Source organism: Neopelma chrysocephalum, unplaced genomic scaffold, assembly GCF_003984885.1.
Source record: "Neopelma chrysocephalum unplaced genomic scaffold, ASM398488v2 Primary Assembly neopelma1_63, whole genome shotgun sequence".
NCBI classification, from domain to species: Eukaryota; Metazoa; Chordata; class Aves; order Passeriformes; family Pipridae; genus Neopelma; species Neopelma chrysocephalum.
In genome coordinates this window covers 456,606-483,891 of record NW_020897720.1, presented here as the reverse complement: position 1 = coordinate 483,891, position 27,286 = coordinate 456,606, and the positions used below count along the sequence as shown (strand labels likewise).

The 27,286-nt window shown below is 48.3% G+C and overlaps 2 protein-coding genes across 7 annotated transcripts in view; one reads left to right on the top strand and one right to left on the bottom strand.

Annotated features, from left to right (window-relative positions):
* Nucleotides 1-2,358, top strand: part of PSD2 (pleckstrin and Sec7 domain containing 2) — an 87,543-nt gene extending 85,185 nt beyond the window's left edge. For all 3 annotated transcript variants that reach the window (XM_027682692.1, XM_027682693.1, XM_027682694.1), the window contains one exon: nucleotides 619-2,358. In XM_027682692.1, the coding sequence (XP_027538493.1) occupies nucleotides 619-825 (207 nt within the window). In that variant the 3' untranslated portion in view covers nucleotides 826-2,358. The remainder of the gene's footprint in view (nucleotides 1-618) is intronic.
* A 5,684-nt stretch (nucleotides 2,359-8,042) lies between these two features.
* Nucleotides 8,043-27,286, bottom strand: part of NRG2 (neuregulin 2) — a 159,444-nt gene continuing 140,200 nt past the window's right edge. For 2 of the 4 annotated variants that reach the window (XM_027682396.1, XM_027682399.1), the window contains 6 exons: nucleotides 19,529-19,552; nucleotides 15,355-15,457; nucleotides 14,326-14,449; nucleotides 12,948-13,075; nucleotides 10,242-10,466; nucleotides 8,043-8,856 (listed from right to left, as the gene is read on the bottom strand). In XM_027682396.1, the coding sequence (XP_027538197.1) occupies nucleotides 8,199-8,856; nucleotides 10,242-10,466; nucleotides 12,948-13,075; nucleotides 14,326-14,449; nucleotides 15,355-15,457; nucleotides 19,529-19,552 (1,262 nt within the window). In that variant the 3' untranslated portion in view covers nucleotides 8,043-8,198. The remainder of the gene's footprint in view (nucleotides 8,857-10,241; nucleotides 10,467-12,947; nucleotides 13,076-14,325; nucleotides 14,450-15,354; nucleotides 15,458-19,528; nucleotides 19,553-27,286) is intronic. The other 2 variants (XM_027682397.1, XM_027682398.1) reach the window with 1 other exon arrangement.

The following is a 27,286-nucleotide window of genomic DNA, read 5'->3' as shown; positions in this document are numbered from 1 at the left end:
CTAGAGCATAATTCATCTCCTCTGTCTTATGAGATGTGCTCTAGAAATGCTTGTTTCTCTGGGCTGACAAAGAAGCCAGTACAGGCTGCCTCTGAGTTGTTAAGAGAAAGGATGGGTATTACACAAGTCCTTAAAAAGCTCCCATCTAGCACTGGAAGAAGGGATCCAGACAGAGAGGAGATGCCTCCCTTGATACCATGCTCTGTGAGGAGCAATGGGGACATAACTCAGCAGCAACAAGTGAATCACTGGATGGAAACAATAACAAGCAGAAGGATTTGAACCAATCAAAGGGAACTCCTAAATCAGGAAGGAGCAGATCAGTTGATCTGATTTTGCCCCCAGTATTGTCCTTAGACAATCAGAGTGGCAGCCAAGACTTGTAAAAGCAGCTAGAGAGTGTTACACACAGACACATGGGCACAGACACACCCCTTTCAACACTGAGTTGATCAGTCTTTGCACAGACTGGGCACTGTGCTGTGGTTAAGCCTGGGGAGTGAGATTAGTGGGATCCTGATGGTATAGGATGGGTTTTCCTGCAGTAGCAGATGGCATTGCCACACACACCGTGGCTTGTCCCTGTTGCCAGGCTCTCTGTCCCCTCTTTCCCTGCAGAAGAGCCGCTATGAGACGTACATCAACCTGCTGTGCATGAAGATAAAAGTGGGGACAGATGACCTGGAGAGAATCGAGACCAGTTTCTTCAAGGTGGAAGCTGAGGACCTTGCTTTGCGGAAGACACATTCGAGCCCTTCCTTGAGCCAAGGGCACCTGTCCATCAGCTGTAAGGCAGAAAAGGACATTTTAGAGCAGAACACTTAACAAGGAATGTGTGCACAGGGGGATGAACCGGCGATGCTCTGCGCTCCTGGACTAGATCGATGAGCACAATTTTACTTAGGAAATTATATGAGCAAAACCGTAGACATGTATGACATGGGGATTGCTCTAGTGAAAGAAATCAAAGAAGCTTTAGTTGACACTCTCTGACAAAGCTCTGGCATTTCAGCATCATCTCTTCTTCATTCCCAACAGCACCAGTGGCTTTTCTTTCCCTCCTGCTGCAGCCTGCACAACAAAGGGGTGTGCTGGTTCTTCAAGGGCCAGGTTGCTCTTTTCTCCACCAGCCCTCCCTCTCCGCCTTCCCTCCCTGGAGTCTCCACCGGTTCATGGTTACAGTCCCCGGCAGTGCAGGAAACTCAGCCGAGATGACACGGTCTGTGGCACCACCAGCGCTCCCAGAGAAGGGCACGGAGGGGCAGGAGCACGTCCCTCCCAGGAGGGGAGCACCCTCCAGCACGTCGTGACGTGAGACGGGTGTCATGAGCTGATCACGGACCAAGTGAGAGGTGTCTCCAGCGTGGCACATGGGAACATCATCTGCCCCCGGCAGGAGAGGCCTGGAGTGCCCTCTGTCACCTTATCCTTTTTATATATATATATACATATGAATATATATAAATAAATATATATATATAAGGAAACTCTAATGTGGGTTTTAACCTCAGTGTGCAAGTGAAGGCAAAGCTGCCTGGGGAAGTCACAAGGGACGTGGAGGGTCTGACCAGCCCACCAGGACGTTTTAAAAATTGCAGTAGCCTATGTATCTGTTTTTTTTTTTTTTTCTTTTTCTCCTTTTTTTACTCGAATGGAAATCCCACCTGGCTTTGCTGTGAAACATCGCTCCCCCGTTCCTGCTTATTCAGACAAACTGGCCAAGTGGCTGCTTGTTTGGCAACCATGGCATCCACCACTTTGGGTTCAAGGCACAATTGGAGCTATGCACCAGCTCCAGGGAACCTTTGTGTGCAGGAGCAATCCCACCTGCCCATCCCTGCTGGATCCCTCCATCCTGCGATGCACATGCTGTACTCTTTTAAGTGGGGAATTGTGTTTCTGTTCCTTTCTGCTGTCTGTGGTCCAATGATTTGCTGTTGTGCTGAAGTGATTCCTCTGCATTTCAATGCCACGACTGTCCTCCCACACTTTATTTATTTCACAGTTTGGTTTGGTCCTTTATCTCAGATTGCTTTTCTTTCCCCTCAGTGCGTTCACAGTAATCAAGTTCCAGTTTTGAAGGATCTTGTAGCTGCTAATTACAGTCATTTATTGTTTATCTTTTGCAGCATTTTTTAAACAAACAAAATAAGATTTATTTGGACCTTCAACGTTTGAGAGCCTATGGACTACTGTTTTCCATGATGGTTCATGACACTAAAAACCTCTTCCCAACTTTGTCACCTCTTCTTTTATCTCTGTTTCTTTGTACAGTTTGATAGTTTATTTGAAATGATGCACTAAGAATCATGTAAAAAAAAAGAATAACAATAAAGCTGAATCTGTTGGTAAAGAGAATTGGTCTGAAGCAGAGTTCCACCATGTGCTGGCTTGATCCCAGATTTCACAGCACCAGAAGGCCAGGGTGATACAAGTCTCCACCAGCACCTGCTGCACAAAAACCAGGATTCTATGGACAGACAGCACCCAAAAATGGCAATTCCTTTCCACAAGTGGGGTACAACCTCACCCATCCTCCTGGGGGCTGAAAGCACCGGCCTGCCCATGCTTTGGATGGATAACTCACCCCTGGAGCAGGTGTGGAAAGATGGGCTGCTTTGGGAACACATTCAGGAACTCTTCTCTCTGGCTGGTGCATCCCAGGTTTGTCTGTCCACGTGCAGCCTGGAGATTTATGGGAGTAGAAAGGTACCAACACCTGCACTGGGGGTTGGACATGTTCTGGGGGGAGAGGAGGATTCCAGGGTTACACTGAGTGGCTGTTTCTCCAAGGCATCATTGCTTTTTTGTCAGGTACTGTACAGACATCCCTTGCTCTGAAGACCTCCAAGATGCTCCTACTCACATGAAGTGTCTGGTGCCCAGACTCCCACAGTGGAAGTTTGGAGGAAATCTGGACCTAACTCCTTCTCTCCAAAATCCCAGCTATATTTTGTACTTCAGCCTGCCCTTTCTGAGCATCCCTTCCAGCGGGCAGTGACGTCTCCAGTGTGTTTGAGCTGCCACCAAGAGCAGCTCAGCCCCCTGGTTGAAGGTGCCAGTCTGCCATCCTCAGCTGGGAGGAGCTGGCAGAGAAAAGCAGGGTCTTGCAAAGTCTCCTCTGGGCACCAGGAAAAGGCCTCAAAGCCTTGAGACTCACCCCCCCATGGATGTGGAAAGGGGTGGCAGCTGATGTCAGACAGAGGCAAGACAACTCTGAGGGTAAAATTTGCACTGAGGGTAAAAACTTGCACTTTACTCTGAGGGTCAAACTACCAGCAGTTTGCCAAGTGCACAAGTCCTGATCCAGGTTCACACACATGTGCAGGTGTGGTGAGAACATCTCATCTGCACAAGGGCACTGAGAACAGCCAAAAATTCCTGGTTTGACCAATCCACATCCTCAGCTTGCGACCTGGAAGAAAACAGTTCTTTCCCCCCTCTTTCCCCCTCTGAAGGTCAAGGACTCAGCCACCCACCTCTAAGAGAGAAGAGCAGCATCTCAGAGGACTCAGGCAGCCACATCCTTTTCTCTTTCTGGAGGTACCCAGACGTGCTTTTGGCACATCCCCAGCCTGTGCCAGCCCCTCTAGCAGGCACCACGACTGCTCTGGGTCTCACACAACCTCACCTGACAACGGTGGTTCAGCCTGACCACTTCTCCTGGACACAACACCAAATTCATTTCAGAGGGACATCTTTGTGGGGGAGGCTTTGTGATCCCAAAGCCAGGATCTGGTGCTCCTCTCCTGCTTGTGTCCCCCGATCTGTGTCAGCAGAGCAGTTCCTTCCCCTCTGGGAAGGGCAGCAAAGGCATCATACACGCAGAGCAGAGCTGGCAGGAGGCTTTGGTGGCTCCCCCCACCTGTGAAAATCGCTGTGAAATATTTACGGCCAAACCCCGGGAATACACGTGGCTGGAAATGAGGAGTCTAAAAATAAACCAGCCAGGGGAAAAAGGAGAGAGATACACAGGCTTCCTTTGGAGGCAATTGGAGAGAAAATTGAAGTAGCGTAACTGCCTCTAAATATAGCACACAATTATGGGAATTGAGGGGCACGTTTAACAAGAAATCACCACGAAAAAAAATCCTGAGGCTGCCATGGCTCTGAGCTAGTGATGTCTTAGCAGATGCAGAGCATCACAGATCCCCGCAAACCATGGAGCAGGGAAGGATCCCCCTGTGCAGGGCAAACCCACAGATCCTTTCTGAGGGACCCAGAGAGCAGAGAGCGGCAGGGATGCCTGGTGGGGATGAGTTGCATTGAGCACACCCTGAGGTTTGGCCACATGGTTGCTCTGCACCCCGGCAGGAGATTCAAGAGCTGCACCTTCTTGTATTGCAGATGCTGCTGTGCCAGCCTTGGGGGGGACTTCTCCATGAATGGAGCTCACAAGCTCACAGATTCTGAGGAGAGCCAGGGGTACTTTGGGAATCCGATGGCTCCCTACCTCTCTTTTGTATTTCTCTGTTTTCCCCAGGGATAAGCCTTGGTGATCTCCCACACGCGTCCCTTCCAAGGGGTCAGGTGCTCTCTGTCTGTTCCTGTCTATCTCACTATGCTCCAGGAGCCACTGGAGGAGATAAGATGGGAGGTCAAAGGCAATGGGAAGTTGGAGCATGTCCCAAGAGTAACGGGAGAGTGGAGAGCTGCACCGTACCGGTGCCTTCATCCAGCAAGGCTTGGGGCTGCACAGAAGTGGGGGATGATGTGTCCAAGGGTTACATGGCAAATGTCACCCACATCAGGACTTGACCTTCATCCTTTATCCTTTATGCTTTATCCTCACCTTTTATCCTCAGTCCTTTATCCCCAGTCCTTTATCCCCAGTCCTAGACATCTAACACCTCCTTGGGTGACGTGGGCCCCGTGGCAGGAGGGCAGGATCCTTCAGCCTTTAACCTTCTGGGAAATCAGTGTTGAGATGCCTTATTGAGGGTGAAGTGGTGAGCCCTCTGGTCTGTCTGGAGTCCCCTCAGCACATGTGATGGGGTTAGGGGTGGCCTGTGACCCAGCAGGGTTAGCTCCAAGGCAGTGGGCATTATGGGGGGGGTTGGAGCAGAAGAAGCCCAGGCTGTGGTTGTGATTATCTGGGCCTTCAGCATGGGCAGCATCATGAGGGCTGGGGGCTTCTCTCATGGCTCTGTGCATTCATAGAATCATAGAATGGTTTGGGTTGGAAGGGACCTTGAAGATCATTTTGTTCCAACCAGAACATGCAGTTCTAACCAGGATTATCGAGTTCCAACCTATCCATCTCCATAGGGTTGTCTCAGACCAGTGTGCAGCAGATCCCTCTCCTCCTAGGGGGAATTCATCTGGGACTTTTGGGCACCTCCTCATCCCACTGAGCAGGAACAAGAGAGTGAGATCTGAGCTGGGCTGAGTCATAAGTTCCCCCTCAGGGCCTGTGATGCCTGTGGATACACTGTGTTGTCAGCGAGTCTCCTACAGGGAGGCTATCCAGAGACATGGATTTGCCATGGAAGAGCTGAAGAAGGGACCTGTTTTGTGGGTGGGCAGGTGTTGCACGACAGCACGGCACTGGCCGGGTTGGACCCAACACATCTCCACTCTGCTGAAAAAGTCACTGAAACGGGTGCCAGCATGTAGCACATGCCACAGATCTTGGCCTCTCTGGGAACAACTAAAAGCTGCCACATTTGGAGTGAAGGAGGATCTCCTGGGCTGCAGTAGGAGAAGGAATGGGATCCACCCAAGAAGTGAGGGTGGCATTCATTCACCTCAGTGAGACTCCACTCCTAAGCCCTGCAGTGATGGTCAAATTTCCATGCCAGGTAGAAAAACACCTACCTAGGGGTCTCTATGGGCATAAAGATCTTTACTAAACCAGAGCATCATTCATATGAGGAAAGGATGAGGGAGCTGGAGCTGTTCAGCCTGGAGAAGGCTCAGAGGGACATTATCCATATGTATAAATACCTGATGGGAGGCAGTGAAGAAGAGGAAGCTGGACTCTTCTCAGCAGCGTCCAATGACAGGAGAGGAGGCAACGGGCAGAAAATAAAAAAATAGTAAATACAGTCCAAATGCAAGAAGACACTTTTTTGCTTTGAGGGGAGCCAAGCACTGACAGAGGTTACCCAAAGAAGCTGTGGTGTTGCCATCCCTGGAGACATTCAAACCCTGACTGGGTACAGGCCTGGGCAACTGGCTCTGGGTGAGCTGTTGTAGCAAGGAATTTGGAAGAAATTTTTTCCAACCTCAACCAGTCTGTGATTCTGTGGATGGTACCTGTTACAGCTCCCCACTTGCCCCCCAAAGGGCCTGATATTAATGCAGCCCACAGCTTGTTATTTCTTATTTTATTTATAATATAAAAAATGTTCAAGTGTTAAACAGTCGAGAGTTCTGACATTCAGACAATCCAGAGCAAACTTTGACAATCATCTTATGACAAATTAGCAGAGTTTTCTATCTGACCCCATCATGGGTGAGGAATAGAGGGTTTAGTTACTTTATTGCTAAAAGTTAAATGAAATAATACACTGTCAATTGTTGTATTATCTTCTCAGTCACAGCTTCACCATGCATCCAATCTACAGTATCTGAAATGCAAAGGACATGCAGAAGTAAAAATATAAAAAGAAAAAAGTCAGGCTACAATGTAAACAGGTTTGCTGCAGAGAACTGAGGAGAGAGGGGCACTTCCACAGGGGGTGCTCTGCCGCCTGGACACGCAGGACTGTCTCTTTGCGCCACAGAGCCGATGGCCAGAGCTGCTCCGAGTTTGGAAACACGATGTCCATCGCCGATGGCGGGACGTGACGGTAACAACTTTCTTTACAATACATGGCACGGCAGTAGGGGAGGATCTGCTTGCTGGGCTGCCCCACACGGGGCCCTTCCCAGCCAAGGCAGGGGCAACAAAGTGCTCAGGGTCCTGCCAAACCCTGGGGCAGCACAGCCAGCGACTGCCCGGCACCGCGGCCGGGGGGAGACGCGGCCGTACCGCGCCTTGGGACCACGCTCTGGGTGTCCTCCTGGCAAGGATGTCGTGCACGATGTCACGCAGGACACCGCAGCCCCCGCAGCCCCACGGCACCACAGCACACAGTGCCCCAGCCAACGTCACGCCGTGGCTGCACCGCTCAGCCAAGGGGGTGCCGTGGCCAGCACGGCACCGGCACGGCAACGCAACCACGGGCACCAGGGCTGGACAGAGCCCACCCCGCTGGGAACACCACACGGAGCCTGCCCAGGATGGATTCAGCGACCCGGATTCAGTGGTACCTGACAGGGTGTGATCCCCCACGGGTGTGATCACACGGGTGTCTGCCTTGCCTGACCACAAACCTGTGCCAACCCCGCTCCAGACCCACAGGTGAGATGGCCAAAGGTTGGGAGATACATTGTGAGGGCTGCTGCTGCTGCGCGATTTCATTTTGTCTTCCTACCTGTGTGGCAAAAGAAACGTTATTTCTTGCATTTCAGCACGGTGGCTTTGGGTTTCTTTTTCTCCTGATTTAAGCGAAAATACAAGTATTTTACAGGGCAAGACAGATCCCTGTTAGACATGATAATGGAAATGCTCCCACTCATGTCCTTAATGTGTGTTTAAACAATACTTTAAAGAATAAGATCATTAATAGCAGGGTACGGGGGGGGCAAAGTGGCGAGGCTGTTTTCTTCTGACAGAAGAGCGCCCTTGTGACGGGTTGTCTCCCAAACAAAAATCTATGATCTTAAAAATGCTACTGAAACAGAATCCTCGGCATGAATCCCAGCACTAGCATACAGCAAAAGGCACCACGATAGTTTTGTGTTCTATTTTTAAGTAGTCAAAAATTGGCCCACTTTTCTTTTTTACTTTATTGTTTGTTTTCTTTTCTTCTTCTTTTTTTTTTTTAATCTTTTTTTTTTTTCTTGGAAGCTGTAAATCAAGACATTACATATAAATAGAGATTCCCTATAAAAAAGTCATTGTCGTTAGCTATTATAAGACAACTTTGCTAAAATGAAAATAAAACATTTTATTTGTTATATTTTTTCCCCCTCTTTTATATAAAATAAAAATATTTATTTTTTTGTTTGTTTTTGTGTTTGTTTTTCTGTTTGTTTGTTTTTGTTCCATTTTGTTTGTGTTTGTGTTTTTGTTTTTGTTTTGTCTCGCCTCCCTCCTCCGGCCTCCTCCATGCGGTTGTGTCTGTGGGTGCGACGAGTCTGGGAGGTGCCTAGAGAGGGTCGGGGTCCGGTTTGGGCGCCACGTGTGCCAGGCTGCTGCGCCCGCTCTCCCCGTGGGCGCTGTGTCTGCTGCAGGAATAGTGAGTCCGGCTGTCGCCCGGCCGGTGCAGCGGCGGCGACTCTGTGTGCGCCGCCTCATTGTTCTGAGTGCTTAGGAACGGGGTGCTCTCGGCCACCAGCTCCTCGTCAGACTCGCTGTAAGAGGCGCTGCTCAAGGAGAAGGAGTCCCGGACGGCTCTGGCTCTGTGAGGGATGTGCCCGTTCAGTTTGGATTTTTTCCACCGCCTGTTGCTGCTGGCTGTTTTCTTTGGCTGCTCTAGCGCTGTGACGTACTCCTGCGTCGTCTCGTACTCGTCGTCCTCTGTGATGCGGAAGGGGCTGGAAGGAAGGCTCCCCATGCTGTCGTTTAGGTAGGTCTTCCTTTGGTAGTAGCTGTCGTACCTCTGCGTGTCCTGGAAGGGGAGCTGGTAGCGCCGCAGGAGGGGTTGCTGTTCCTCCACACGGAAGCTGATGGGAGCCGCCGGCGGCAGGGACACGGCGTGCGCCGAGTTGGGGGAGGTGATCTCGAAGGTGGGCACCTGCGTGGTCATCGAGTAGTGGAAGTCAACAGGCGACAGGCGTGCTGGGGTGGTCAGGGCCGACACGTACCTGAAAAAAGAACACCTCTGTTTGGACACACCGAAAAAACCCAAAACCCATCAGCTTTGCCAAACACCTGGCCCGGGGACCCATGAGGCCTCCGGTGCACCCACTCCTGGAGCTCCATAACTCCTGGGGAACCAGGCGGAGGGAGCTTGCACTGCTGGGCCAAGGGAGGGTGAGCTGCTGCTTTTAGTGGGCACTAGGGCACCGTGCACTGTGCATCCCCAGGCTGCCCCTCCAGAGGGACTTGGCGTGCAATTCCCTCCCTGCATCGCTGAGTCAAGGCTTCACTGCCTCTCATCTGCCTGCCTTCTGTTCCCTCTGGAGCTGCCAGGCTTCTCTCCAAGCAAGATCCCCAAATTCCCTCCCCCTGCTCAGGCCACAGATGGGGAAAGCCTGGGCATTGTTTACTCTGACTTAGCATAAATCTTATGTCTCAAAAATGCACCTACCACTGTCCTCTACTTTAGTGACAGTGTCAGTGTGGCCATGCATGTCTAGCCTAGCTCCTCTCCAAACAGTCCTTCCTTTGGCATCACCTCTTTCTAAGGAGCAGATTTCACTTCTTCTCAATAGTCCCAGTGTTGTCTCTGCCCAATTCCATCTGCCCAGGCTCTCTGGCTAGTCCAGTATCTTTTTACCCACGTGTTTTGTGAAGTATGAGATCTCTGTATGAGCTGGGTCAACCTGAATGGACCAGGGATAGGAATGAGAGAGCAGGAGACACTGCCTTTCTTCTCTGCCCCATGGACAAGTCCCACTGCCTTGAAGGGTAACTGCCCATGTGGCCACCCAGCATCACCAGTGGCTACCTGCAAAGGGCTGGAGCAAGGGTGGAGATGTGCTTCTGCACCATGAGGAACCAAACCAGAGGAAAGACAACTGTTACTGCTGTTGATGGTATCTCAGCTCTGCAGTTGTGCTCCTTGGAAGGCTGGGTCACACCGAGCCCTATCCCACAGCTGTGCCCACATACAGCACCCTGCTCACCAGGGCATCCAGGACAATGCTGAAGAAACAAACCTTTTCCCCATGTACCTGAGGGCCAGACCCTGCTCGAGCTGCCAGCCCACCAAGCTGCCTGGGGTGCACTCTTGAGCCACTTTTTCTTTACCAGTTGCTGACTGCAGCCAGGTATTTTACACCCCTGTCATCCCTGTGCTCCAAATCTACATTGCCACCAGGTGAGCAGGATGCAGTACTGGCTGCTCCCCTACCAGAGTGGCCTCCAGTGGTAGTGTCCTCCTCTGGTAGGACAGAGCTGGAGTTTCTCCAGTGCCACCATGGGACTGCTGCTCTACGGCTGGGAAAGGCAAACATGTTTGTGCTGTGCACAGAGGGCACAGCTCTACCCCGCTGTGCTGCTGTGGCACCAAGCAGTGGGGTCTGACCTCTCGCTGTGGGGTGAGTCCCGCAGGGAATCCACCGAGTCCCGGTACTGCGTCGTGGGCCTCCGCGAGTCCTCGATGCAGAAGGTGGCCCCGCGGCGAGCCCGCGCCTCCACACACGCGGGGCTGTTGCATTTGCTGGTTCCCACCGAGGACAGCATTATCCCAGACTGGGAATCTGAAGTCAGACTTTCCGTTCGCTCCAAGCTCCAGGTGTGGCTTTCGTGTCTGTGGACCAAACCCCGAGTGGACAGTGAGCAAGGAATCCCCATCGAGCTCTTCTCCAAAGAGCACTGCTCATACTCGGCTCTGCACCTCTGCACTGGCGTCCCCTTTCTCTCTCTCACTAGGATATGTCTGGCCAGGGATGCCCAGCTTCCCAACCCTACCTTTGATTTGCCTTTCTTTGCTACTTCTTGGAGATATCATTAGAGGACAAAGAAAGCAAACCAGTGCATAGAAGACATTTATCCCACCGGTGAATAAATGGCCGTGACGGGACAGCCTCTGGAGGGAGGCCAGTGCAATCCTGATTTGTGCTTGCAAACCATTCTGGGTGTGGAGCAACACATTGGCCATGCCAAGGCAAGTCAGCCAAGTTTCTTCAAATGTGCCACCAGCACTGCCAAGTGACAGCCCCTTTGGAACTGCTACCAGAGAGGAGCCAGGAGAAGCCACTCAAAATTAGCAGAGCAAAGTGTACCGAAGAGAGATCCGGATGTTCAGTTTCCACTGGTTTATAAAAGATTTTGGCAGCAAAACACTTTCAAGGTGCTAGACAAAAGCTATGATGTGCTGGATAGACCTTGCTGAGCGCTCAGTGCCTCACCTGTCCTGGTCTGAGGGGAAACAGGACATCCCACAAGGACTCACTGGGGTCACACGGGGCCACCTGCACACTGGGGTCCCACCCACACCACGACCACCACACTGACACCCTCCATGGCAGAAATACACCACCTCTGAACTCCCAAACTGCACCAGATGGAGCTGTGCCGGTGGAGGATTTGGGGTGGGGGTTTGCAGTGGAGAGCAGGCCTCATTAAGACTTCCCAAGAACTTGTTAATTATTGATGGCTCCAGGCACATGCTCGTTTATAACTTCAAACAGCGTCCTCATTAGAGGCACTGATTGAGTAAAATGGAGCCTGATTATGCCAGTAGTTTGCCTCTGGCATGACTTCAAGAAGCACCTGCTTGCTGCACTTGACTCAGGAAAATTAAGTGGCAGGTAGCCAGGGCCAGAGGCTACGCAAGGTAAGTTCCTCCCCACAGCTGCCATGTGCTAATGCTGCCCTCCAGGCACACCTTTGCTCTTCAGGAGCTGCCCAGGGACGGCCCAAGACTTTGGAGCGAGCATGGAAGGCCAGCAAAGTGCAGCTCTGCCAGCACAGGAGCCTCTGCACACCTGGCTCAAGCTTGCACACACCTATCCAGGGCTGGGCTGCAGAGTACAAATTCAAAAAACCTGGAAAACACACCGTCTAGCTCACGAGGGGTGGGATTTCCCTGGAAAAATCAGTCATTTTCAGCCCATCAAGTCATTCTTGGCTCCCTCTCTGCTTGCTGGAGGTCTAGCCAAAGGAATCTGGAAGGGATTCACCTGAAAACCCAAGTTCAGTATCAGAAGTTGATCTTGAGTACTTGCTCAACCCCGATGAATGCCTGAACCCTGAGGAAACCTGCTGGGAGCCACCTATGAGCTTTAGCTGAAAGAATCTTAGGATTCCTGGATGAATGGAGACAAACCCATCAGGGTAATGAAGTACATGAGCCAGTCACGTATCAAAGGCAAGGGATCTCCACGGAAAACACCCGTCACTTACTGGAAGAAGCACAAGAGCTGAGTAAGAGGAAGAAGTGGAGCATCCAAACTCAAAACAGCATGGGACTCTCCTTAGGGCATTAGAAAGACTTTTCTTAACATCATAAAAATAGGGGAGTCTATTTGCAATTTAAATGCTCTCGAAAACCATGAGAACTTCAGCTTCCAAGACATGCAGCTCTTCCTCTGACAGTTATTTTGAAATTAAAACAAAAAATACGTCTCATCCTGCGCCACAAGAAATATTGGCACTTTCCTGCTAGACCCAGTTTTCCTGAAAGCCTCAGAAAGACTTTCAGTGAGGGAGGTGCCACCACCTCAAAGGCTGAGATTCTAACACAACTCTCTGGACTGTGATAAATTGTGCAGGAGTAGGGTTTCTTGGTGAAAACTTGTGAGTTCCAAGGCAGATCCTGACTCTGAGGAACTGACCAAAACATTTTGTGATATTTTGTATGCTTTGTCTTCCACACAGCAAATACAATCTAAATATGAAACAGATAGCCTGTGTGTGCTTCATGAATTATTTCAGATGTCCAGTGTGCTGCAAACACAACTTGCAAAGCCTTTCCTACATAAATCCTCCCATTTGGGTCTGTGCAAAAAGCATGGAAGCACAGCTTGGTTTCCTCCTGTTTCCCAGCAATGTCAGGGCTGCAGGTTCCTGCTGGCACCTCCCTGTAGGTCAAGGATCCCACTTTTCCACACCTCCCACTATCTAGCTGTGCCTGCAAAGACCTGCAGTGGAGACATGGCCCACATGGCAGTGCAGAGCCAAACATCAAATGAAAACAGAAAGCGAGGTGAAAGGAAAACCTTTTGAATCTCACAGCATCCTAAGGCAAACAGCAGGAGAAAGTTCAGGGGAAAATGGTACACATCACCTCTGGCTGGACGTTGGAGTGGCTGTGGAGCAGTGATGAGATGGGGAGCAGGAATGACTGCCCGAAAAGGTTGTCTCTGTTTCCCTTCGGATCACGTGCTCGGTGGCTGAAACATTCTTAGAAATATACTGTAAAACATGAAGAACCACAAAGATCAGCCATCAGTCTTTGAATGCTGCCACAGAGAAATTCAGCTGGTTTGAGTATTTCTGGTGAAATCAGGTGAGGACTGGGTGAGCCCAGAAGCTCCACAACCTACAGGAAAAGACAAGGAGAGTGGAGGCTCTTCTCTGCCCCTTCACTTTGAACACTGGAAAAGGGCCGTGGCACAGGGACTGCAGAAGGGTATGGAGAGACAAGGGGCTCCCCAGGGGACAGTGGTACCGTGTGTAGCTACTGAGCAGAGACACGTGTCTGCCACAGGAGGTTACACCAGCAAAAAGAGAAGGACGTGAAATCTGTCAGAGATTCGAGTCCTACAGAAACACCCCGTGTGATCCAAATATTTGTGCTGAGATATTCCTTCATCTGTCAACCAGCACTGCTTCTCACAGCCACACTAAGCTCTCTGCAGGAGGCAGTACTTTGGGGCTAGGGAACTGTGGTTCTTAGGATTCCCTTTCCCCCTTCCTTCATGGCTGAGATTCACCCCAGCCAGATTTTACCATCCAAAGGGTGACCCAGCAGAGCTCATACCTGATTCAATGGACTCATTTCCCTCAGTCCTTCTTGTTTGGCTCCACCTCCTCCTCCCCTTTTTCTGACCCCTTCCAAGGCCTTGGTCCAGCAAGGCACTTAAACCCATTGAGTTTAGGGGTTTGACTGAAGTCACAAGAGTGGCTGAACTCCCTTTCTGGATCCAGTCCTGAAGGCTTAAATCATTCTCACTGGTCTGACACTGGCACCCCATCAGGACATCCCACTTTGCCTAGGACACAACTCCTGGCAAGGGCATGTGGACTGATGGAGTGCTGACCAGATGACCATGACATGCTTCAGCACAACGTGGTCACCACGTCAGCTCTGGTCACTGCCCCGCTGATCCCATTTGTCATCCCGCAAAGTGGGACTTGACAGGATAGCTTAATAAACAGGAAACTTTGGGAACATCTCTCTTAGTGGAAATCAGGGTCACACTTGATTCATCAAAACAAACCTGTCCCAAGTGCCTGAATCTCATCCCATACTTCAAAGTAAAATCACATTTCCCTTCAGATGTTGGTTTTGGAAATGTTTTTATGCGGAATCTCATCTCTTTGCTCAAGTTTGTTAGTGTTTTGTTCCTCGTGGGCTTGCACACAGATGTGTAAGCACACACACCCACGCCAAATCCCTGGTGGAAAACAGCCTGCAGGGAGATGGAGACAAAGGGTCTTACATCAGCCATCTGGATTTCCTCGGGATCCAACCGTGGATGGCTCGGCCCGTTTGCAAGGCTCCGGTTCTGATGGGCAGGGCACATGTTCTGCCGTAAGTGATTATGCATTTGTTTCCTTTGTTTCCTTTAAAACAGAAGAGAGAAAAAAAAATCTATTAGGAAGACTTCTCTCGTGGGGCTCTCTGCCCCCAGAGACAGCAGAGGAGGCAAGTCTTGGGCACATGGATATTTCCATGGTGTTTGTGGAAAGTTGCAAACAGGAAGGAACAAGGCATTCAACACTTAACACGTTCTGCTGCTTTTCCTAACAAAAGATGAACTTTTGTTATCATAGACAATTTGGGAAGCTGGGTCCAGAGTCCCTTTTTCAAGACAAGGTCTACCCCAATGCAGCAGAGGCAGGGACACTACGGTGCTGGGGAGGAGGAGAAAGGCGAGGAGAAGGAAAAGGGGGAACAAGTCCTGGCTTGGCCTTGGTGGAAAGGCACTTGAGCTGTCCTGCATGAAGGACAAAGTGGCAAAGCCTTCCCACGCCTGTGGCAGGACACCATGTCCCAGGGACACCCTGAACTGAGATGAGGTGCAGGCTAAGTAGGGAGAAAGGTGCTGTCCAGGTAGGAAAGGTTGGCCATAAAAGAAGTTACCAAGCCTCTTGTTAAATCAAGATTGCTGCAAAAGTCCCTGGAATGTACGCAGCTGAGCCCACAACTCCTGCACAACAGCCCAGTGTGCTTCTGCTGCCAGAAGGTGAGCCACTGGCTTGGGACCAGCTTTTCCCAGTGACACAGCATCACCTGGCTGTTTCAGATGCTGTTTCAGAGGATAAGCAGATGGTCCCAGGAAAGCATTCTGTTCAGGCACAGCCTGGGAAATAGTTTCACTGGCCTCCTGCATGAGACCTTCCTGGGAACACCACAGCAGATATCTCCTTAAAATAGCATTTGGGTGAAAAGCAGGAGAGTGTGAAGCATGAACGCTGCCACTCACTAACCTCTGGCCAGTTCTTGTCTGCCAGCCACCCATACTCACTTGGTTTTACAGTAAGCTACCACACAGACGATGCCCACCACAAGCAAGGCAACACAGATTCCCGTGATGGTTAAAACTCTCTTCTGGTAGAGCTCTTCTGCTTCTGTAAATGGAGAGAAAGGATCCAGTTACAAACAGGTTCCAGCACCAGGGGTGCCTCTGGCTGCACAGGAACCAGCACTGCGTGTGGGTAAGACAGAGGACAGGGCTCGGGCACACCTCCTGCCAATCCACTGCCCATCTAAGAGCTGCCCCAAACCTGAGCCCAGCTGGCCCAACCTTACTCACCCCTCACAAGACCTTCACTCCTTTTGTCTCCCTGCACCTTGGCCCTCTCTCACTCCGTAGCTTACCCCTTCTGCACTCTCACTTCTCACTTGCCCTTCTTCTCCCACAGTGACTAATCTCAAGAAGCTCCACAACTCTACTCTCCCTTCCAGCAGTTCCCCCCTTTGTGGTGCCTTAGTCACCTGCCAAGGAAGCCCCCGAGCACCCCCCACTCACCACGAGCACACGTGCCCTGTGATGCCCTGATCACAGGCTCTGCTCTGACGGGCTCAGAATGCCTTTGCCTTGCAGCTGCTGCATGCCCTGGAGCTCGGTGGTGTCCTAGAACCACTGAGCAACAGGCCCCAAAGCATGTAGGTGCTGAAAGGGACATCCTAGAACAGTCAAAAAGCAGCATGAGGATGGAAAAGTGACAGCGCGTTCGACAAAGAAAAGGGAGTGGACTAATTAAAATACAGTAACCAGTGATGGAATTTTAATGGAACCCTAGGAAGCGATTCATTCCATTGCACCAGGTAGCTCAGAGGCACACACAAAATACAAGCAGCTTGCTGCTGCTTCTCTCAAATGTCACCCTGTGTCATGGACCACCTTTCAAACCAGAAAAGTCACTTGCGTCAAAAGCCAGACCGTGCTGGAAGTGAGGTAATTCATCCCCATCAATCAAAGCTCCCAGGAAATGCTGGGATATCACTTGGAGCATAACTGAGCTACATCTAGGCATTAATCCCATGGAAAGGACACCTCTTCCTCCATGGCTACACCAGAGCAGACGCTCTTCTCGGTGGCATCCAGCACTTTGGTTCTCCAGCTGGATGACTGGAGAAGGATTCAGTGCACAGCTGCCACGGGTGTTTCAGTTCAGCATCTGTGAAGGATGTCCTCATACCCCCACACTATGTGTTAATGTTCAAGTTATTGGGGTTTGTGCCTTCTTTAATATTCATTGAAATGTTTATTTCATACAGATTAGTCAGTAAGAGTCATGCCATGGTTGCTGTGCTTCTCCACACGGCTCAAAATACCTTGCATGGATTTTATGAAATCCCCTGTGCTACCAAACAATCAAATACAAAACCAGGAGAAAAACAGGTCCAGGTCTGGGACCAGATTTTAGCAAAAAAATTGAGGGGGAAGCAATGAAACCTCCCAGGTAACTGAATATTTAGAACAATTTCAACCTGCCATGTTAGGAAGGAAAAAGCATTTTTGGAAGAAAAAAAAAAGGCATTAGGAAAAATGTTTGCCTCTTTATAAGTCTCAAAATGAGAGTGAAGAAAGTTTTGGTGAACAAGGGCTGAGAATGACAGCCCTGGTACAAAGATGCAAAACAGAGCTTGCTTGTGGTTATTTTCCCTATAATGAACCAGGTGGAACTGGAATGGGGAAAGGATCCTCTCTGGGGTGAAACACCGCCTTCAGTGACATGCTTCCCTTGTATGGGTGCCCTATTCCAGGCATCAGCAACCATGGCAGACAAGTTTTCTTGCTCTTGCACACCTCTGGGACTGGGATTCTACCAGTACAGCTCTTTCCTTCAGACAGGAATTTCAGAGATTTTGTATGAATTAGGAAAACCAGGTAGGATCACGTCCTGGTTACGGATGGCACTGGGCAAGAATTTTGCTACTGCCCTGCAGAAACTGCTTTAACAGAAAAAAGAGGCTGGAGGTCTGTTTTGACCGTGGACTCATCCATCAAGCCAATTATTTCAAAGATTCTTCACCAGCAATATTTTTTGCTACAATGACTTTTTTCCTAAGCATAAATCATTACCTTTGAACCATGGAGGAGAAATAAAGAGCAAAGTAATCAACACTATGGTTTCTTGTGTTTCTGTTGGGTTTTTTGGTTGGTTGGTTGTTTTTTTTTTTACCTATTACATGACAAAATTCTTCACCCAAGGTTCAAATCCCAGTCTCTGTTCTGGTGATCCTGTCAATATGGGACCCTGACTCTGACATGTCTGACTGCACTGAACCTTCACCTGAATTGCACAGGGAATGTTTCAGTTCATCAGAAATGCAGATTTAGCCTCTCTGTCTTGAGCTGACAGCTCTGCTGCGTGAAGCAGTGAAGTGTGAGGCTGTGCATCACTGCTGCAAACTAAAAATTGAATGACCTGCTGATAGTAATTCAGCTTGGCTCCCAACATCTCATTAAAGCTGATGCTCCATAACAGCACCTTCATGTTGCCCAAAACCGTCTCGACAGCAACAGAAAGAAAATAAGAGAGTGCACACTACAGTTCTGTATTTGAGCAGGTAAGATCCTGGAGCAGGACTTGTCCATTTGTGTCTCTATGCTCTACAAACACCACGTCTTCATCAGCAGCATCGTCACTCTACAGCAGCAAACACTATGAACAAACCATGTGGTGCCACACAATGCCGACAGAATCACAGTCCAGCCATGGTGCCACAGCAAGGCATGACAGTGACAGACGAATGACAGAGAAGAGACGACTGCAGACTGGGAACAGGATGTGTGCGGTTCTGTGATGACATCGAGAATGGGTGAGGAAAAGGACAAGAGGTCAACAAAAAAGGGATGTCAAAAATCCTCGATTTTAAAGTTGATTTAAGTGTATTAGCGTTAGCAGCACCGCTTTCTCTGAGGCACCTGACCATAAAATTCACACGTTTTCTGCAGTGGGGGGGAACTGTCACCAGTCCTGGGGGATCAGGCATGCAAAAACTAGAGGAGATAAGCATCTCCAGCTTCAGCTAGTGCATGTCCCTCCACCTCAGGGGCCTGAGAGGGCAATTTAGGATCAAGAAGTGAAAGACTGGTGTCCCCATATCTCCAGCAAATGGAATGGAAGCAACTTCATATGAAGATCTGCTCTGGCTGACACTGTTGGGTCAATGATTTTAAGTTAAGTGATAAATCATCACAGAATTATAGAACGGTTTAGGTTGGAAGGGACCTTAAAGCTCATCTCATTCCAACCCCCGGGGCACCTTCCACCAGACCAGGTTGCCCAATTTCTCTACTCTCATCTGACCAGCCCTCCCTGCTCTTGGCTTGTACACTCCAGGGAAACCTCACCTCAAGGATTTGATTTCCCAACTGCTTACTCAAAAGATAACTTGATTTATTTCTAAAAAAAGACTGAGGAGAATGGAAGGAAAATAATATGATTATGAGCAGCTGAGCAGGAGTGGGTAAATGCCCAAAGGGGATATTTTTAAGTCATTTAACTTTCTGCAGTGTTTTTCCAAGCTTGCCACCTTGGTGCTCAGCATTACACCCTCCACTCTCATGGGGAGCTAATGACTTCCCTGGGATCTAATTTTCTAGACTAACTCATCTCATGCCATCTTTTTTGGAACAATTTCCTCCCAGTCAAGAACTAAAAATGAGCCACTAAACTTTGGGAGGAGGAATGGCAAAGCTCATCCTGACCCTTCATAGGATCCAGTGGAGGTTATTGCTTGTGGAATGGCAATTTCTATAGGAGCCTTGATCTTCCTAAAATTTGCCTTCCCGTCCCTGGAATGTCTGCCCCTGCTGGCAACTTTTTGGATGGGCACAAACTCCTGCTTTTCAGTTAAATACACAAAAGCGTGTTGAATGGAGATGTATGGCAATTGTAACATCCCAGTCACGCCACACACACCAGGCTGCTGCTTGGAACAAAGAAAAAAGTGCTGCTAAAAATAAATACACGTGCTTTTTTATAGGTTTACATTTAGAATTTGTGATTTGCTTTGTTTTTGGTTTTGTTTTGCTTTTTTTTTTTTTTTTCCCAATCCAAACATCTATGTTGGTGCCAGGGAAGTGAACAGAACAGTTGATTTTTTAATCATCCCATTAAAGCCATAAATATAATGTGGGAAGCTCTTAATGGCTTCTGATTAATAAATGAATGGTTGTTCCATACCCTTTAATTCAAATCCAAGATGCTCTGCCAATGCAGAAAGAAGACAAGGAAGAGAAAGAGAAAAAGAAAAACAGGTCTGTCAGAGAACTCTAAAATACAAACACACACACCGTGCAGTTACAGCAGGTTAGCTTTTGGTAGGCTCAGCAGCAGTCACACAGACACTGTATGCTTCAGAGCATTTCAAATCCCCACCATGTTATGCAAAGGAAGACCCAAACAAATTGCAGTGGAAGTTCATTATGAATTCTTTCAGTTAATTATGAATTCTTTTGAGATGAGCCATGTTTGTTAGTACCTGATATGGAATTCACAGTTTAGGCAGGGGGAAGAAAAAAGAAAAAAAAGGAAAGGTACACTTGTTCTGAAACAAATCCTGACAGGTCAAAACACATAGAGACTGTAGGAACCTGGGAAAACCCATTCCTTCCCTCTCTACAGGCCAGATCTGCCCTGCACGGGTTCCCACGCCCCTCTGTGCCCGGGGGCTGAGCACCAAAGGGACACAGATGTGTGGGGGTGTGCCCGGGGCCCCGAGGCTTTGCCAGCCCCATTCTGCTGCCCACTCTGGTCTGGGGTGCACAGTGGCAGCGGGCACAGGGCCTGCCCATCTCCTGGTGGTGTGTCAGTGGTGCCAGCACCGCTCTGGGCAGCTCGGGGCTGCCTCCAACCGCCGGCGCTGCCAGGGACGAGCTGCCCGGGCAAGGCAACGAGTCCCTCGCAGGTCTGAAAGTGCAAATTGCACTGCACGTTTCCCTGAAGCCTGTGGTCTTCCCAATTTCACTTCTGCTGTGGCTCTGCGTTGTTTTAGAAACACAAGCACGCTGCAAAAAAGCCCAGATTGCTGCATCTGCTTTCAGATTAACGTTGGTAACAAGTGCGAGATTGCAGTTCGTCTTGCAGGGGCAGTGCCAAGAACAGGATTTTACCCCAAAAAATCAACAACACAGTTATCCAAAACAGGTATCCTGAATTTTAGTCATTTTCCTGGTACAGACCTCTCCTAAAGACAGTTTTTCTTACACAAACATTAAAGTTCTCCATACTTACCGCTGTACACAAAAGTGAGCTCTGCTGCTCCCAAGTACCAAACACACAAGATTATTTGCAGCTTGGAGATGTCCAGATTTAGTTACTATGTTTTCCATAGGAACTGCTTTGTGCTGCACAGAAATACTGGCTTTCTTTTGCAATGCTGTTCAAAATTTAGGTGGGGGGGGAATTAGCACTAATCATTATGGACATGTAAACACGTGTTCTAAAGCAGGTTCTTCTCTTCAAATCAATGCTGATGTTTGTTTTTTTTTTTTAGGGGGGTGGGAGTTGGGTGGGTTTTTAAAATTTTGTATAATTTAAAGGCCACAAAACCTGGCTGCTCTCTGTTTCACATCTCACATGTAGAAAAACTATAAAAAACTCCAAAACCAACCCTCTACAGTGCATTTCACAGACATTTAGTGCAAGCTGCAGTGACATGGACATAATGTGGTGGGCAGCAGAGAACTGGACAGAATATATTCGTCCTAAACCTCTTGGTTATCACATCCAGCCCTGACCCATTCCTGAGTAATTCTATCATTGCACACACTGTTTCCCCTGACACTGACAAATGCACGTAGAGATACATCAAATTTCAGCCATAAATCTAAGCTGATGGTCCATCTGATAGCTGCATACTGCCTATCCTGCCACATTTCCTCCCTGTTCCAGGATTTGATGCAACATCTGCAGATACAAATGGATGCAATTCAAAACATTTTCACGATTTTTTTGCCTGTGCAAACGGAGATGGTGGGCAGGACCTGAGGAGCTTGAGCCTTCCCACTGTCCCTCTCACAACACAAATGTCTTTCTTTTGGCTCCCCAACCTCAGGCACAGCTGAGATCCCTGGATCTCAGCTACAGGCTCCCTGAGCAGGAGAAAAGCCATGCAACCACACAGCAGCTGGAGTGTACCTGCCTCCCTGTGCCTACAAATCCACCAGCAGCTCTGCAGGTGGAGGAAGCCTTTCCCCAGCCTGTGCTCCTGTATCTGATTCCATGGCTACTCAACCCTTCTCCAGCATCACTTCAGGACACAGACATTGCTTCTCTATCACCCATAACTGAACACATCAAACAGGGAGTCACTCTCCCCCTCCCATCTCTCAGAGTTCCTCCCAGCATGGGCAGGTATTGCCTTCCCTGCTGGGATGGTGAAGGAGGAGACACCTCAAGAGCAGGCTGGGATTTGGAGGGTTTATGTTCTCTAAAGAAGAGACTGTTCAAAATAATTCAGCACTTTGCAATCCAGACAGAGGCTAATGAGGTGGACCCAGCTCTGCATTCAGCAGAGGGGCATCATCTTCACAAATGTGGTTTACCACATAGTGTGTGCTGATTTCATATCAACAGCGTTCCAAATGGCACCAAACATGTTTGAGAAAACAAAATTTCTCCTGGAGACAACAATTTGTTTTGGATTGGAGCAAAAAAACTTTTCCTGACTGTGCACCATGGGTGAAAGAAGTCTCTTTTACTGTTCTAAGATGTTTATCAGGAAGAGCAATATATCTTTAAAATCTTAGGGTAATATTTTCTGCTAGGTGGAGAAGATGCTCAGCATGATCATATAGTCATGAAATCACCTGAGTTGGAAGGGGCCTTAAAAATCATCTCATTCCAACCCCCTGCCATGGGCAGGGACAACTTCCACTATCCCAGGTTGCTCCAAGCCCTGTCCACCCTGGCCTTGGGCACTTCCAGGGATGGGGCAGCCACAGCTTCTCTGGGCAACCTGTCTCACTCTCAGCCAGGGTTTCACCACCCTCACAGGGAAGAATTTCTTCCCAGTATCCCATCTAATCCTGCCCTTTGTCAGTTTGAAGCCCCCTTGTCCTGTCACTCCAGGCCCTTGTAAATCGTCTCTCTCCATCTTTCTTGCAGGCTCCTTTCAGGTCCTGGAAGGTCACCCCAAAGCTTCTCTTCTCCAGACTGAGCAATCCCAATTCTCTCAGCCTTCCCTCATAGCAGAGCTGGTCCATCCCTCTGATCATCTTGGTGGCCTCCTCTGGACTTGCTCTGACAGATCTGTTCAGGGGTGCCCAGAAAACTTTGGGCAACAGTCCCCTCTGCAGCCCTTAACCCCACAGCAGGAAGCAGGAGGTCCAGGCAGGTCCTCCAGCTCCTCCAGACAGGGATTCCCCCCACACAGTGGGGAGGTGTATTGCACCCTAGGCCCGTGGCAGAGGGAGCATTTGGGATGGCTAAAATGAAATGGATGAATCCCAGCAGCAGAGACAAACTGACAATGCTGTTTCTCACCATCAGACAAAAGGCAAAGTCCTACATTTACCTCACCTGCAGTGACTTTGTGACTAAGGTTTTGTCTATGACGTATTTTACTTATTTTAAAAGATGGACAGATGAAAACATTTAATCTAAAATATTCTTGTGGGAGTAACGCCGCAAGTAAGATGATTCTCACTGATCTGTAGATTTGTAGGATGATTAGGAAGGATAAAATCCTCAGCAAACAGCTGTGAAAAGTGGGCCTGTGCTCACTTGGACTTCAGGTTGTCCAAGAACGTTGATAAGATGTTTAGTTACTATGCATTATTCCCCCCAAACACACTCTCTGGAACACAGAGCATGCTCCAAGGCATGAAACAAAGTGGAGAATTGACTTCTGAGAGCTGGCAAGAAAATAAATTGATAATAATTTTACTGATAATCAGTTGTACTGACAAGAGTAGCATTTGCAGGACCCTGATCCAGGTTTCTCCCAGTGGGTACAGGGAGCAATGCAAGACAGTGGGACAAGATGGGGACAGAGGATGCTGTGCCTGTGTTAAGAACTGGGTAATACATGGAATCTTCAAGTAAAGAAAGTCTGTAAACTTTCCCTAAACTCCACAGGCATTTAGCTTGTCCAGTACTGTAACAATAAAAATCATTTGGTTGGCCTCAAAAATCCAGATACACAACAACAGGGTATTTAAAATCTTCTGTGGATGGGCATGCAATTAACTTTAGGAGATCCCAAAGGGTAACCTGTACTGCTTCCAGGGGAGAGGAATCACCCCACTATGAAAAACCACAAACACTCTGTAATTACCCAGCCACACCAAAGCAGAGCCATCACCCTGTAATTCAGTGGTCAGCAGTTATCATGTCACTGAAAGGAAGGTGCAGAATGTCTGTGGAATTTAAAGTGCTGCTAAATATTGGTTTGGGGTTCAGATGAGTAAGAGGTGGAGGAGGAAGCAAGAAGGTAGGTAAAATAAAGTATTCTTTTGCTTATTGCAATGACAGCAGGTAGAAAACTACTACTGAAAAAAAGAAAGTGAACAGAGAAGCTAAAATTCAGATCAAGACCTTCCCAGAAGAGCTTGAAGTGGTTCATTTATCCCTCTGCTCATGAGGACACTTTACCTCAGTATCAGGAGCAAGGTTTCCAAACCCCACCCACCAGAAGGGTCACTTCTCCATGTCAGGGTGATGACCAACACTCCTCTGGCTGCAGCCAGTGACTTCTGAGTGCAAGGGACCATCCTTCAGAGAGACAAGAAGCCTCTCACCCAGTAAAACCTACACTGCTCCACTTCCATGGTAGTTTAGCCAGAAGCAATGGAGCCAGTTGTGGGAACAGGTTGGAAAGAAAGCTGCTCTGCCAATGGATACCTGGAAATCCTGCTCTGTGTTTCCAAGCAGACCAGTAGGAAAACTCCAACTATGAATAAAAAATCAATTTATAAAGAAACCACGATTAAATATGGGGTAAAAATGAAGAATAGGCTAGATGACATGGTATATGACTGTCAGCTCTATTCTAGGGTGACTACATACTGCAACTTTAATTGGGTCACAAAGTAGAAAATGAAAATGTTTCACTAACCAAGATGATGAATGCTATGACATTTGTTCTCCAGATTGGTGATGATTATTTGGGGACATGAATAAACAGCAAAGTTAAGATGAAGTTTGGGTTTCCACAGACAAGAGGCAAGCATAAATATAAAACTTTACCCCAAATTTCTAACTTGTTCCATAAATCATAAATGGAAAGAATCCAAATGTACAGACTTAGGAAATGTATAAATGTTCCTGCTGAGCACGTTTAACTTTCAGTATCTCAGCCCCACCAGGAGTGAAATAGCTGCCAATGTGTTTCATGAAACCTTTACAACCAGCCAGCCCAAAGCCTGGCAATTTATTAGTAAAATTCCAGGAGGGTTTTACAGAGACCTGAAAAGCTGCTTGTAGAAGAGAGAATATAGAGCTAGATCTTGATCTGATGTAAAACAGGCAGCTATGGAATACAAGGTGCCAGCACAAGCTTTAAAAAAAAAAGTTTCTTAGAAGGAAGGATGAATTTGGACAGGCTTGTGCCTTCTGGGGAGAGCTGCAAGCCATGGCTGTGCCTATGAAGGAGACAGCTGTCCACTGGGTGAGTCTCCAGCACCCACTAGAAGCTCACAGAAGAAATTCCTGATTCTTTTGGATATTGCTAAACCTTTCACCCAGGTGTGCCAGCAGAGAGGAAAATCTGGCTGCAGAGGCTTAATGGCCCATGGGTACCTGTGCTATGGATTCATTCTGGCTGTGGATCAAGAATTTGATGTGTTCTGTTCTCACTAATGCATGGGCAGCCAGACAGAGACACCTGTGACCCTGCAGGTACCTGTAGCACAGTACCAGGAGTCACCTAACAGCTACACCCATGAGTTTGTCTGTGGAGACAAATAGAAATTTGAAGACCTTGATGTGAAAAGCATATTAGCAAGAGGATTTAATGACTCATCACCATGGAAATAATTCTCTCTCTTCTCACCTACCAGGTCATTCCTCTCTTTTGTGTAGAAATTGCAGACAATCACTGTTCTCTCAGTTCAATGCCATTAATTCTCCTTCAGTTAAAATTACAATTGCTACTACAATTAAATGTTGATTTAATGTCCCTCAGTTATATTGTGCAGCCTCTATAAGGCTCTCTTCTCACAGGTTAGTTAAAACCTAAACAACATGATCTCCTAACCCTGATCCATCAACCAATTCCTTATGTGTGGGTGGAGGAGCGTGCACAGAGACCCGCTGAGATCAGTGACATTTCATACTGACAAAAGGCATCTAGACAGGCTTAAGTCAGCACATCCTAAGTCAGGATATCTTTTTCTTCTCAGATATGTATCTTCCAACTATTTTAATCGGAGTGAGTGAGCAGTTGTTTGCTCTGACATCTCCCCTTCCTTCTGCTGGTAGGTTTTCTGTTTCGATGACTCTGGGAAAGCCATTTGTCCCCACTGCCCTGCAGCTGACCTATGATAAACAGGACGCAGCTTCAGGTTTCCCTGGATGTGGGGTTGCTGTGCCTCAGCATCTCATGGCCCTCATCTGCTTTGGGTTATTGTCCATCACTGGTGGCAGCTCAACCCTCGCCACTGCGGCACAGAAAAGCCACACTGCCTCAGACCTCCTTGCAGTGTGAGCCTTGCTCAAAAACAGACCATCAGGGTGGCTCAGACTAACTCAGGCTCAGCCTAAAGGCAGGCTCAGAGAGCTGACACAGCCAGGTACCACAGCTCTGCCCAGAAGTGGCACCTGGCTGGGTCAGAGCTGTGGTGTCTGTTTGCACTTTGCATCCATTTTCTCAGGTAAGTGGCTGTTTTAGAATGCTTCACTTCTTTTCTGCAATATCTCAACACATTCCCAAGCTAAAATGTAAAATCATAAGCTGACGGGAACCAACTGCTGACTTGAATCACTTGCTTGAATCCTGCTGTTGCAAATTCCTACCAAAAGCAAACTCTATTCATCCAAACAAGGGCTGAGTCGGGACTGGCTGGGGGGTCTCCGAGCCCAATAATACGACTGCTAATGAGTTCCTCTGTACCAATCTGTCAGAAAACAGCAACAGTGTGAGCGTGACATGGAAAAAATCTCCCAAGTTTAACATTTCCTCTTCATTTTCAGGCAGTGGGGTATATACCCAGGAGGGCTGGCAGTGGGTACCTGTTCATAGGGTTGTAACAGTGACATAGAGAAACATCACATGCAAGAAAACCTATCTAAATACACCCAATTTTCATCTTAATGACTGCAGTGGTCTAGCAGGTGTTTTGGGCAGTCAAATCAAAACAAACCTCCAGAGCTACCTGTCAAACAGACAAAGACAGCCTGAAGTCATGAAGAACATGGGGAGTTTTACATGAGCAAAATCTGAATAAGGGTTTAAATTGGAGAGATAGGAAGCTGCTCCCAAAGGAAAGTACACAACATCTGGCATGATGCTGGGATGCTGCACCATCTCCATCTGTGGCCCAAATTCAGCAAAGTATCTGCCACACCTTTTCAGAACAGTATCTGCAATTTAACTCACTGCAAACTCTCCCTCAGCCCTGGGATACACCTACTAAAAGTCATTGAAATATTTATTATTTATATTAACGAATCAGAAGGTTCCAATCTAGGCCTGAAAACCTAAAATACCCCAAATACATTTAAAACACCAGCAATGTAGGTGTCCTTATTTACTATTTAAGTATCTGTCAAATGCTGGCAGTGTTATCAAAACATGAATCAGGACAGAGCTATTTTATTTCCAGTGGAAATGCCTGAACCTCATTTAATCTGTTTCGGCTTTTGACCTGTCAGAACCCATATGGGATGAAGCACTGAGCAAATTACAGAACAACAGCAACTTCTACTGTGCCCAAATTATTGATTAAAGTAGAAGGTAAGCATTTGCAGGGTCCACACTCGAGTGAAATGGCTTTCCTA